Source organism: Lathyrus oleraceus, chromosome 6 (assembly GCF_024323335.1).
Source record: "Lathyrus oleraceus cultivar Zhongwan6 chromosome 6, CAAS_Psat_ZW6_1.0, whole genome shotgun sequence".
NCBI classification, from domain to species: domain Eukaryota; kingdom Viridiplantae; phylum Streptophyta; class Magnoliopsida; order Fabales; family Fabaceae; genus Lathyrus; species Lathyrus oleraceus.
The window spans coordinates 210,389,852-210,403,162 of NC_066584.1; the positions used below are offsets into that span (position 1 = coordinate 210,389,852).

At 36.2% G+C, this 13,311-nt stretch overlaps 1 protein-coding gene across 1 annotated transcript; it reads right to left on the minus strand.

Moving 5' to 3' along the window:
* Positions 1 to 10,560: 10,560 nt before the first annotated feature.
* On the minus strand, positions 10,561 to 12,672 carry LOC127094811 (uncharacterized). The gene is made up of 4 exons (XM_051033588.1): positions 12,486 to 12,672; positions 12,260 to 12,337; positions 11,319 to 12,117; positions 10,561 to 11,089 (listed from the first exon to the last, which is right to left on the minus strand). The coding sequence occupies exons 1-4, from the start codon at positions 12,670 to 12,672 to the stop codon at positions 10,561 to 10,563; spliced, it is 1,593 nt and encodes a 530-aa protein (XP_050889545.1).
* Positions 12,673 to 13,311: the final 639 nt, after the last annotated feature.

Here is a 13,311-nt window from a genome sequence, read left to right on the forward strand (position 1 = left end):
CTCCTTGCCTACATTGGTAGTACTTCAGACAACCAATGATCCAAGAGAATTGATGAGAATTGAGAGAGAATCGAAGAGAATAAAAAATCTGGAAAATACCTTCAATGTTATGCAGAATTCGATTGCTCTTGCTTTGATTCTTGCTTGATCTAACTCAGGAAGCTTGTAGAACTAGATTAGAATGGAACAAAAGCTTTTGATCCCTGGAGTTTGGAATCTCTAAACAGTGAGATTCAAACTCAATTTTCAAAGAAAAATCTCAGGTTTCTCCTTTCAAATGTGAGGGTTTGGGGTATTGGAGCAAAGCTGTCGCACAAGGATCTTTAATTCTGATGCTAGAGGTCTCTATTTATAGCTGCAGCTTGTGATATTTGCACCTTCAAATTCAACTTCCAAATTTGGCAATGGATGATGCATGCTTGCATGGGCGTGTAGGCCCATGAAGTCACTCAATTAGGTCCATAATCAAGTGTGAATTAATCTGAGAGTGAATTGGAATTGAAGGAAAATGTGTAGAGTTGTTTGAAGTTTGATCTTTGCCAAATGATGATGCCATGTTCAAGCCATGTGCAGACCACTCAAACCTTGTCCAAAATGGATGAAATTGGACTCTTTGGAATGTTTAGATTAAGAGGAACAACTCTTATGTTTAACACTTTTCTATTTGAAGCTTTTATCATGATGAATTTTGAGGTGGAAGTTTGGAAATTTTAACATATCAAAAACATTTCTAAGTGTCAAGCCATATGTTCACTTATTCCACCTTGGCTAACTTTTTATGTGAGCTTCAAATGAGAAACATGTATTCATAAAAGTTGTAGCTCTTTCAAAATACTTCAAAATGGTCACAAATTTGACCTCATTTCGAATTGAGATGAATGCGTTATGCATTTTTTAAGTTGGGGAAAATCACTTGTTTAATGGCCTTGGTCCAAAATGACCTATAATGTATCCTCATGTTGCATGCTCATAAACGTTGAATTAGCTCTTACGACAAACATAAACGTTGAAGTAGACACCTTTAATTTGATTGTGCAACTTGGAAATATTTCATCTCATACAAATTGAGCAAGTTATGACATTGGGAAGTTGACCTCCAAATTAGGGTTTAGACAAAATGCCTTTAATCTTTCACCATAAAAAATGACTTTTGAAGCCAAACTAACTCTAGACCTCAACATGAAAGTTGTTTGGAATGTAATTTAAAGTAACTTTTATCTTGGAATCATTTTCATATGATAATAATTGTAAGAGATAAGGTCTAGGTGACCCTAGTTTCGATCAGATGAATTTCTTTGGTGAACTACCACCAACCAACTTACTAACTTGCAATTCTCTTGACTTTTGGGACTCATGGGAGTTCAAATATGCATAAGATGATGATATTTGAAGTACCCCTTGAAATATTTGATCAATTGTTGAAGAAGCTTGGTGAAGAAGTTACACAAGATACCCAAATGCACTAGGGTTTCCAAGGCAAACCAATTCCAAACTCTTGAAGGATCCTTGATCATAATACCATGTAAAGATCATATGGACTCATATATGATGCCTAGAGCCATCCTGGATCATTTCTTGGTTGAGCTCTTAGCAATGAGGGTCATAAACCCTAGATATGAACATGATAAATCAAGGGTGATCATGTGCCCTACCTAAAAAAGAGTTAGACAAATGCAAAGACATATTTTTGGTATTTTAGTTAGTAAATGATAAAAAAATGACAAGTATGATACAAAAACATGGTGCTTGGTTATCTCTCCCAAGACAAACCCAATGGGTGAGGGGTAAGGAGGATGCCAAGGTATGATCCCAATGCCAATGCATTTGATGAGATAGCATGAGGGATCTTAGGGTCAAAATTGGGGTCTTGCATTAATCCCCTATAGGGTTGTCTCCCATGTGATATGCTGTTGACCTAAAATTCCCCGCAGAGTTGACAGCGGTTTCCTCAGCGGATCCTCTCCTTTCTTCCCCAGCCAGGGTCAAGCCTTCGAGGTGTTCGATCTCTTCTCCAGCAGTTGTTTCCCTCTTGTGTGGATTGGCTGAGAATTGTATTGATGATTCAAATCAGCGACAATTCTATCCTTTGCGATCGTTTTATCAGCATGATCATCACATATACGTATACATATACATATACATATACATATACATATACATATACATATACATAAAAATATACATATACATATACATATACATATACATATACATATACATATGCACCATATAACTTCAATATTGCATTATTATACCTTGTGATACATTGTTATTTTGACTCTTTGCCATGGTGGTACTTTATCCCCATGCAAGTTAGGTGTGTCTGTCCTCCTTCAATTATAGAGTATCGTCCCCTTAAGCAGAAAGACTTTAACCTTTCTCCTATTCCCCACTGAGCTATTTCCTCGTGGATGATTATTATTTCAGTTTCCTCCCCAGTCGATTACCTGGATGGAACCACTCCCCTTGAGTTATAACCTCATTGGGTTGAGTCTTGATTGGCCGTTTTTTCTAGATCTTCCCTAGATATATACCTTTGGTCCTCTAAGAGTCTAATACCCATTAACAGGTAATATTCTCCTTATTTTTCAGTTTGTTACCTATGTCCAATACCTGGCAAGAGTAACCCCTTTTCTCCCGAGCGGATTCATTTTTTTATAGGAAGTATATCCTTGATATGTTCATCTTAACTGATGACAAATATTTTCTTCCCCTGCTTCGAGTTTATCCTTGATATGTTCATCTTAACCGGTGACAGATATTCTCTCCTTTTTGGTTTTCTACCCAGTAAAAAGGTAGTTGTAATCCCTATTTTATCCCCTAGAAGGTAAATCCTTGATATGTTCATCCTAACCGATGATGGGTTTCCTTCTCTCTGCGGTCTTCTGCCCAGTAACTGATAGTTGTAAATCCTGCTTTTCTCCTTGTTGTAGAGTTTATCCTTGATATGTTCATCCTTGATATGTTCATCCTAACCGATGACAGATATTTTCTTTTTGGTATTCTATCCAGTAACTGATAAATATAATTCCTATTTCTCCCCTCTGAGTCTATCCTTGATATCTTCATCCTAACCGATGACGAATATTCTCTTTTTGGTACTCTATCCAGCATTCGATAGATGTACTTCCTATTTTGTCAGGCAGTTTATCCTTGATATGTTCATCTTAACCGATGAAGAATATTCTCCCTAGATTCCCCAGGCAAGTTTATCCTTGATATGTTCATCCTAACCGATGATGGATTTTCTTTCCTTTGAGTCTATCCTTGATATGTTCACTTTAACTAGTGAAGGATATTCTCTCTCTTTTGTTTTCTGCCCAGTAACCAGTAGTTATAAACCCTATTTTGGCTTTTCCCCAACTGTTTATTCTTACCCAATAACCGGTAATGAATACACCTCCTGCTTGCCCTCAGCGAGTCATCCTTGATATGCTTACCCTAACCGGTAATGGATGTTCTCCCTGTCAGATTTTTGTTATTCCTTTACTCAGTAACCGGTAAAGGATAATATACTTCTGCTCCTCTTGTGTTGAAGATCTTTTCTTCCCCAGTTGAGTTCGAGTGCGTATTTCCTTAGTGAAATCGCCGTTTCCTGTTTGGCTCGAGTATTTCAACTTTTGCTCTGATCTACCTGTTTCCCCTGCAGATGTTCCTTTTGTCCCCCGGCTAAGTTTTTCCATTAATTTATTTTTCATGGAATCCCTTGTAGTCCCCTAGTGGTTTTTAAGTCGTAGCCTGGCCTACGCACAACCCTTTCTAGCCCCCTAGAGTCTTTGTCTCCCCAGTGATTTTTCCTTCTGGAATGCATTATGCTCATGTGGACTTTCAGTCTCTCCGGATTCTTTTCCTTTGTGGTAACATTTCCCCATAGAGATTTATTTTAACATTCATATCATATGCATCATGAGGTCTCTTAGGGACCAAAATTTGTTTCTATATGTTGTTATTTAAATCCATCCTACTGAGTCGATGCGAAGATTTTAACCTTCACTTCCTCATCTAGAATGTCCTTAAATAGGGGCATATGTAAGACCCCAATTTTGACCCTAAGATCCCTCGTGTTATTCTCATCATATGCATTAGCATTGGGATCAGAACTTGGCATCCTCCTTACCCCTCATTCATTGGGTTTGCGTTGGGAGAGATCACCAAGCATCATGTGATTGTATCATACTTTGTACTTTATCATTTTTACTAACCAAAATACCAAAAATATGTCTTTGTATGCACTAACTCTTTTGTAGGTAGAGCATGTGCTCACATTTGATTCATCAAGCTCACATCTAGGGTTTAAGACCCTCAATGCAAGGAGCTCAATCAAGAAGTGGTTTACTATGGCTCTAAGAATCATATATGGATCCCCATGATCTTCACATGTTATTTTGATCAAGAATTCATCAAGAGTTTGGAATTGGTTTGCGTTGGAAACCCTAGTTCATCTGGGTATCTTGTGTAACTTCTTCAACAAGCTTCTTCAATAATTGATCAAATTTTTCAAGGGATACTTCAAATTCCATCATCTTATGCATATATTATCTCCAATGAGTCCCAAAAGTCAAGAGAATTGCAAGTTAGCAAGTTGGTTAATGGTGGTTGACCAGAGGAATTCATCTAATCAAAATTGGGGTTCCCTAGACCCTATCTCCTACAAATTTTATCATATGAAAATGATTCCAAGATAAAAGTAACTCTAAATGACATTACAAACAACTTTCATGTTGAAGTATAGAGCTATTTTTTCTTGGAAAGTCCGTTTGCATGGTGAAAGATTATAGGCCATTTTGTCTAAACCCTAATTTGGAGGTCAACTTCCCAAGGCCATAACTTGCTCAATTTTCAAGAGATGAAAGATTTCCAAGTTGCTCAATCAAATTCAAGCTGTCTACTTCAACTTTTATGTTTGTAGGAAGAGCTAGTTCAAGTTTCATGAGCATGTGATATGAGGATACATTGTAGGTCATTTTGGACCAATGCCATTGAACAAGTCATTTTCCTCAAATTCAAAAATGCACAACGCCTTCATATTAAATCCAAATGAGGTCACATTTGTGACCATTTATAAGGACATTGAGAGAACTACAACTTTGATAAATACACTTTTCTCATTTTAAGCTCACATAAAAAGTTAGTCAAGGTGGAATAAGTGAACATATAGCTTGACACTTAGAATTTTTTTTTAACATGTTTGATTTTCCCAACTTCCACCTCAAAATTCATCATGATCCAACTTCAAATGAAAAAGTGTCCAACATTAAAGTTGTTCTTCTTGATCTAACTTTTCCAAAAAGTCCAATTTCATCCATTTTGGACAAGATTTAAATAGGTAGCGAATGGCTTGAACGTTGCATCATCATTTGTCAAGATTGAACTTCAAATTCCCACACACCAATGCATGACATTCAAACTTGATCTCAGACTTGTTTGTATTCAATTATGGACCAAATGACATGATTTCATGAGCTTGTACACGCCCATGCATCCATGCATCACTCATTGCTATTTTTGGATTCCATGTTCAAGTGTGCAAATATCAAATCCATTGGCTATAAATAGAGACCTCTAGGTTCAGAATTGAGGACCTTGCGCGCCAACTTTGATCCCTAGCCTTAAAACCCTCCCATTCCAAAAGATAATTTTGATAATTTCCTTTTGGAAATTGAGTTTCAATCTCACCATTTTGAGATTCAAATGTCCAAGGATCCAAGGCCTTTTGATCATTCTATTCTACTCCTTCAAGCATCCTGAACAAGATCAAGCACAAGCAAGAGCAAGAAGCATTGAATTCATACCTACACTGAAGGTATTTTCCAGAAATTTTCATCTCTTCGATTCTCACTCAATTCTCCATAATTCTTTTGGATCTTAGGTTGTCTGAAGTCCTACCAATGTAGGCAACAACATTGAGTTGCTTTGAGGTCAAATTTAGGCAACTCAGATCGTCCACCGCAAATTTCAACTCCTTGTATCTCTCAATATACATATAGTTAGGATAAATTGAGGCCAGATTCTAGCCTAGTGCCATTTTTACTTTAAAACCATGTCCTTCTTTTTAATTTTGGTGATGGTTGTGACTAAACCAGTTCAGTGAGGCTCGCCAGAGAAAGAGACTGGAGCTTTGGCTCTGGTGGTGAGTTGGCAGTCCTTAGAACCATATGATCCATTTTATTTAATCTAATCTCACACGTTGGTTTGAATTACCATTGTTGTGGCGCGCTGACTCAGGTCCATTATGGATTGCGCGTTGGTGGCCACTTGATCTGACACGTCAATTAATGAGGGAGATCAATTGGTCTACGTTTTTTTTTCTAATTTTCCTTTTATTTGTTTTATTTTCATTATATCATATTAATTTTAATATTGATCCAAAAAAAATGATAGTTTCACCAAAAAAAAATTAATTAAATTCCTCTTTCATTTTCTGAATTAAAATTATTTTTTGGATCATTATTAATATTTTTCATGATTTAATTTAATTTTGTGAATATTTTTAATTGTTTAAAAATAGTTTTATGTTTCCAAAAATTATAAAAAAAAATCTCCAAGGTCCTTTGACCTTGTTTGACCTATGATAAATCTCATGGCCACTTCTATGGTGTTTTTATAAGGTTTTAGGAATTTGGCAAACCATAATTTAATTTAATGCATTATTTAATTGATTTTAATTGTTTAATTGCCAAATAAATTGTGTTCAGCATTTCATATTGACTTGTTAAGTTTGACTTGTGTTGTTGGGCCTTGGTCAAGCTTAATTTGACTTTGTTGAGTTAAAATCATTGGATTTATGGGATTGATGAAATGTACATTTCATCTCCCAAAATGAATGAATGATTTTAATTTGATAAAAGTCCTCATTTGACCAATTTGTGTTGATTTCATTTCCCCTCCCTCTTCATCTCATTCCCCTTCTCTATTCATAAATGTCATGGACCTATGATATCTCCATATCCTAAGGCTAGTTGATTATAAAATCAACATAAGTGTGGATGAGATTAGGTCCACCCCTTGTGCATATTTTTTTAAGTGTGGTATATTTTAGGAGCATGGTTCATAATACCATGTCTCTAACATGCATTAACACTAAAATTCTTATTGCCCGACCTCAAATAGTTGTGACTTCTACATAAGTCCAATTACGATTGCTTAACATAACACTAAATTGTTGAAACAAAAGGCATAACATTCTAGTAAATGAGATTGTGAGTCTCCCCTGTTTCATGGTATTGTGTGGAAACTTGGCATTTTTTATTTCCTTTGGAAGATATCTTGGTTCAAGGATCCATGCTTGTGATAAGTGGGTTGAGTGTTCTCCAAAGAATAACTTTAACAAAGCAAAAGCAAAAGCAATACTAACTTCTAATCAACTAAAAACTAACATTTAATTTCAAGCCATTTACTTTTGTGCACTTTAATTTTAAGTCTTATTTCATTTGTCATTATTCATACCATTCAATTTGTTTACTTTTAATGCCATTTTCATACCATTCAATTTGTTTACTTTTAGTAGACTTTGGGGGTTAGTAAGGACTCGATACTTCTGGTGCTCTGTTGGTATTCAAACCAACCTTTAGTGGAATCCTTGTGAAATTCACATAACCAATTAGATCGAACTCGGATGATACCCTTGGTAGAACTCCTATCTCTGGACCATTCCTTGGGAAATCCATGCAACACATTTATGGAACCCAAATGCTTGATAGGTTTCAATCCTTCTTAGTGAAACCCGTGTAGGACCCTGGTGATGCTCTAATCACCCTCTTGGGAAGGACTCTAGTGATACCCCGATCACTCTCGTTGGAACTCTGGTGGGACTCTAGTGATCCTCGATCACTCTTTATGGGACTCCGTTAGGACTCTAGTGATCCTCGAACACTCTTCGTGGGACTTAGGTAGGACTTTAGTGATTCTTGATCATTGTTAATGGGACTTAGGTAGGACTCAAGTAATCCTCGATCACTCTTCATGGGACTCAGGTAGGACTCTAGTGGAACTCAAATGAAACTAAAAATATCTTAATATGTTGGAACTCAATCTGTCTAATGGGACTCAAATCATTCTTGACGGGGCTTAACCCTGGGTGAGGCATAAGCTGATAAGCTAGGGATAAGAGAGGTGAAAACCTGCTCACTAGTTGGTAATGAATATTTCGGATGACCTGCTACAGGGTAGATTTTCTTGAGGACTCACTTGGAGTGAGTTTGCTAGGGAAATCCTTTTTTAAAAGGATTTATGGAGATATTTACTTACTAGGGAGGCCAATAAGCATTCCTACTTGGAGAATTATACCGGTATAGCTGGGAATTAGACTTCTAAGCAATCATGAATCCTTTGATTATATTATGTATGCATGTTTATTTGGATGCATGCTTTGAATTGATGTATGTGTTTTATGCATGATGTATTATTTGGGCTAATGCCTCTTTTATGATATGTATGATGAATGTGTGAAATTATGGGAACCGATGTTTCTGTAACATTTCAACTCTCCGGAATTTTGAGACTCTGATATGTCCATGGAATGGGCCATGGTACTCTTGATATATAGGAATGTGTCATATGACTTGAAGGGAAGAAACTTCCGTCCTGCTTAAGTTGTGACTGTTGATTAGAGACCCCGTGTCTTTCTTCGGATGTATTGCCGGAAGACTACGGTCCCTTCAAAGTTTCGAAATCAAAGTAAAATATGTTTTGGATTTTTTTTATTATACCTGATGTTTCAATGCATTATTCAAAAATAATTAACACTTGGTAATAAATCTGAAAGAATGAAAGACAGAGAATAAGGCTCGATAAACGAAACTTTATTTATTAAGAATTTGACCCATAAATGGGCAACAGTAGTTAAAGAAATAATTCCTATAAGAGGAGATTATTGAAAACTGATAAAGGAAAAAATGGAAATGAAATAGACTATTCATATTCCTATTGAATCCAACACATGCTACTATCCATAGGTCTTCAAAGTCACAATACTTTGCTTCTGAAGACGATGATTGAATTAATTTTTCCCATCTGAGTTCCTATTATAGTATGTAAAATTCTGGTACGCATATAACAAATGTCATAGATGATGTCACGACCCTAGGATCAGGACATTATCACATCACAAACAATTAAAGTGTTAAAGTGAATAACAGGAAGTAAATAACACAGTTCAATTGTTAACCCAGTTCGGTGCAACGTCACTAAACTCTGGGGGCATCCAACCCAGGAAGTAAATCCACTATAATAGTATTAGTTTGAAGTTCTAAATAACCTTTAGTTTTACAAACTTCTCACCTAATCACTACCATTGGAATTTCTATCTAAGACCCTCCTAGATATAAGACCCTTCTCACTTCCCTTCAATCACACACCAGTGATAACAACTTCTAACAATAAACAGAAGACACACTTCCAATGAAACATAACCCACTCTTGCTTAAAATCTCATGAGTGATTCACAATTACAACTCAAAAACTCAGTTCAGTTCAAGCATCTAAGTGATACGAGAATGGCTCACAAATAACAATGAACAAACTAAACCCTAACAAAGACTATCTCATATGCTACTTGGTTGCTTTCTTAGGTTTATATCGTCCTTTAAATAGCCCCAAAATAGCATGGGCTTCAGGCTAAATAAACAGCAGATCTAATCAAATCAAATCAGACTACTGCACAATATTCTGCAAAATCAAATCAAATCAAATCAAATTTGATGTCTTCTTAAATGTTTTGACATCCTTTCTTAGGAAATAGGGCAAAGCTTAAGCCTACCTTTACTTCTAAAACAAACGATTCTTGGACCATAAAATACGTGAATCAAATCTTCAAAGAATCTTGACTAATCTTAAACAAATCTTCCAAGGATGTAGAACCATAGCACACCACGATGTCGTACAAGCATGTCAAGATATTTTGTCCAACATCTATCTATTTCACTTGTTTTAAAAAAAAATTGCCAATCAAAAAACAAACAATCTTATGAACTCCCCCTCTGGCAAATTTTGGCTAAAATAACCTTTGCAAAACATATCTTATAAAAACTAATAAACTCAAGATACATCAGAGGCATATGCAACAGAACAAGTAAAACTGGCCTCACAGAGAATGTCACATCATAGAAAAATAAACTCTCACAACACAAACTTTTTGTACAGAAAAATAAATTCTCCCAGACAGGATGTTAAGACATTTGGTAGGACTCCACAGCAACCAAAGAACACAATTGAACTATCACTAAGTAAGCACGTCATCATTAATCTAGAAGATAAAACACATAAGCTCCCTCTAAATAGCGTAACAGAGGCAATAACTACTCCCCTTCCGTTAGTACTCCCCTTCAAGGGGCAAAAAGAAAAGAGAGGGCAAAATACCAAAAAACCACACCACTACTCCCCCTTTTTAGCCAAAAAATTGACAAAAACAGGAAAAACATTCATTAGGAGTAGAAAAAATATCAGATGTAGCAGATCATATTACAGAAAAAATAAAGGCACACATGGTGCACAAATTTTCCAGGGCATAACCCACAAATGAAGCAGAAAAAAAAAGAAAAAGAACAAAGAGAATAAATCACATCAGTCGCCATTACCGGTGGCTGTCTCTGCAACATCATCATCACTTGCATCAAAATCTTCTTCAACTTCCTTATACTCCTCCTGATCACCATCCAGGTTTCCCTCAGCATCTTCTTCAGACAAAGCATTTATCAAGATCTCAAGCATGCTCTTCTTTTCAGTACAAGCTTTGATGGTTTCATCCAAGGTTTTGCATGTGTCTTTTAATTCAGCAATGATTCTTGTCCTAGAAGTAGAGGTAATATATTTCTTTCCAGATGTCATAACAATGTCCGGGACATGTGTACCTACAAATAACCTATAATGCGAGGATATAGAAGATTCCCTCTTACTTGTTGCATCAGAATTGATCAAGACCCCAGAGTGCTGACTCATAACTATTCCACAAATTAGAGAGGGAAAAGTAATAGGCATTTTCACAGCAAAAGTACTAGGATGCTTCAGGGTTTTCTCAAAGACATAAGACCCAATATCAAACTTGGTTTTGGTTCCAACAATGTAAATGAATTTACCCAAACCTGTAGCTATGCTTCAGGGTATGATTTGTAGAAACCTAATTGACAGCTCCTATCCTATGAAGCACATCGTACTTCACACTCAATTTGTTAGTTGATAGCTTGCCCTTTCTTGGCCATTGTGACACCTATATGGCAATTATTTCTTTGCAAACGATATTATCATATACCTCCACTTCATCTTATTCCTCGTCACTTCTGCCCATGAACCTGTTAATGATTTATGGAGAAAATTCCACACACTTTGCTCTCACATACACCTTTCTGAACTTCTTACTCCTCTTGTTATCACAATCCTTAGAAATATTCATAATGAACTCTTTTACAAGTATCTTATAACACTTGCCAAAACTAGCCACACTTTTCATTAACCTAACATTCTCAATAAGACTTACTACTTCCTTACATTCAAGGGCATCCTTCCCAAGTTCCCTTTCTAAAGCCAACCTCCGTTGGTACACAAACTTCCATTTTTCAACATTCTCAACATAGTGAAAAGAGATATTATCAATGGGAACTTCAGGTACATTAGCATGGAACTGTTTCCCAACAACTTTCTTTAGAGGCATGATGTCTTGAACATTCTGTTCGATATCATACTCAGAGTCACTAGAACTAGAGGGGACTTTCTTCCTCTTCAAAGAGCTTTTCTTCATGGTAAGAGTTACAACCTTGCTCCACCCTTTAGTAGGACCAACACTTTTACTTTTCTTGGGAGCCTTGGGAGGCTTGCTTGTAGACTCAACAACTTTCCCTTTTCTACTCTTTAACCTCTTAGCCATCCCTGGAGCCATTCTCTTACCAATGGGCTCATCATCAGAGTCCTGATCATCTATATTTATAATGGATGTAGATTGATCCTTCTTCACACCAGATTTTTCTTCTTTGTCAGACATATCAACATACATACTATCAGAATCATCTTTCTCTTCATATTTTTCAGGGGACTTAATTGGAACAGACTCACAATCAGACTTTCCATCAGATTTTTCAAGTGGGGTTTCAATATGATGATCAGTTTGGGCCAAGGATGTAGTGACATCTGAAACAACATCATACTTAGGTTAAATACCCAAAATTTGAGAAATTAACACACAAATTATTTTATCAATAGTGTCTTTTTCAGCAACATTCATACTAGATTTACCTAGGGTCTTATCATATCTAGGGTTATCTAGACTTACAACAAAGTAAGATTTTTCCAAATGATTCAACACTACCCACTACTTTTGGAACAACATAACCTTTTGTAGATGCAACAACTTCAGGTTCAACATCAGTGGTTTTAATAATATCAAGATATAAGTTATTCATAGAGTGAGGCTTCTTGACAAAAATAGAGGGCTCCATATTCCTAATCTCACTAGAAGGAATTCGAACTGACCGAGAGGGGTTAGAAGATTTACTTACATTTAGGCCTAGCCTTTTTCACAGTAGGTGTTTTTGCCCTCCTTTTAGTAGGAATGTATCCTAGAGCAATGGTGAGAGGAACGACATCAGTTAAAACATTTGAATGATCCACATTAGCACATGCAATCCTAGGGGGCGATTGATCTATGGTGATTTTGCTTGGTGTTGAGCCAGAATTTTTAGACATCTTTATGACAAGTTTTGAGTTGTGATTGAATGTAGAGAGATGAAAGTAAACGAGAACAATGATGAACAATTTACTGAAGGTAGAGAGAATAGAATCAATGGAGTAGGTAAGAGAGAGACGATGGCATGTTGGAAAAAAAATAAGGAACGTTTGTAATGATTTTCCTGGAGTTTCGTTCACCACTAAATGGAGGGAAGATAAAATATTGATTGCACACATCTACTTTAGTATTGCTATAACTCTTCAAACATGCAAATTCCTAATTCTCCCATTAACTTCTCAAACTGATTTTCATCTAAAGCTTTAGTAAATATATCTTCCAGGTTCTTCTCAGTGGCCACATGCAGATCCCTAATAAAATGATGACAAATATCGATATAATTTGTCCTACTATGTTGAATGGGATTCTTGGATATATTGATTGCACTTAGATTTTCACAATATAATGTCATGACATCCTGCTTGACATTATATTCCTTTAGCATTTATTTTATCCAAATCAATTGAGAGAAACTGTTTCCTACTGCAATATACTCAGCCTCAACAGTAGACAGGAACACAGAGTTTTGCTTCCTGCTGAACCACGAGATAAGATTGTTTCCCAATAAGAAGCATCATCCAGAAATACTAATTCTACCA

Excerpts from the sequence above, each read along its gene's own strand:
- LOC127094811 (XM_051033588.1), bottom strand. The coding sequence starts at position 12,672 with ATGTCTAAAAATTCTGGCTCAACACCAAGCAAAATCACCATAGATCAA. Across the intron at positions 12,118-12,259 it reads TGGAAAAATCTTACTTTGTT|ATGTCACTACATCCTTGGCC; the intron begins GTAAGTCTAGAT and ends ATGTTGTTTCAG. Across the intron at positions 11,090-11,318 it reads AAGGTGTATGTGAGAGCAAA|CATAGCTACAGGTTTGGGTA; the intron begins GTGTGTGGAATT and ends CATACCCTGAAG.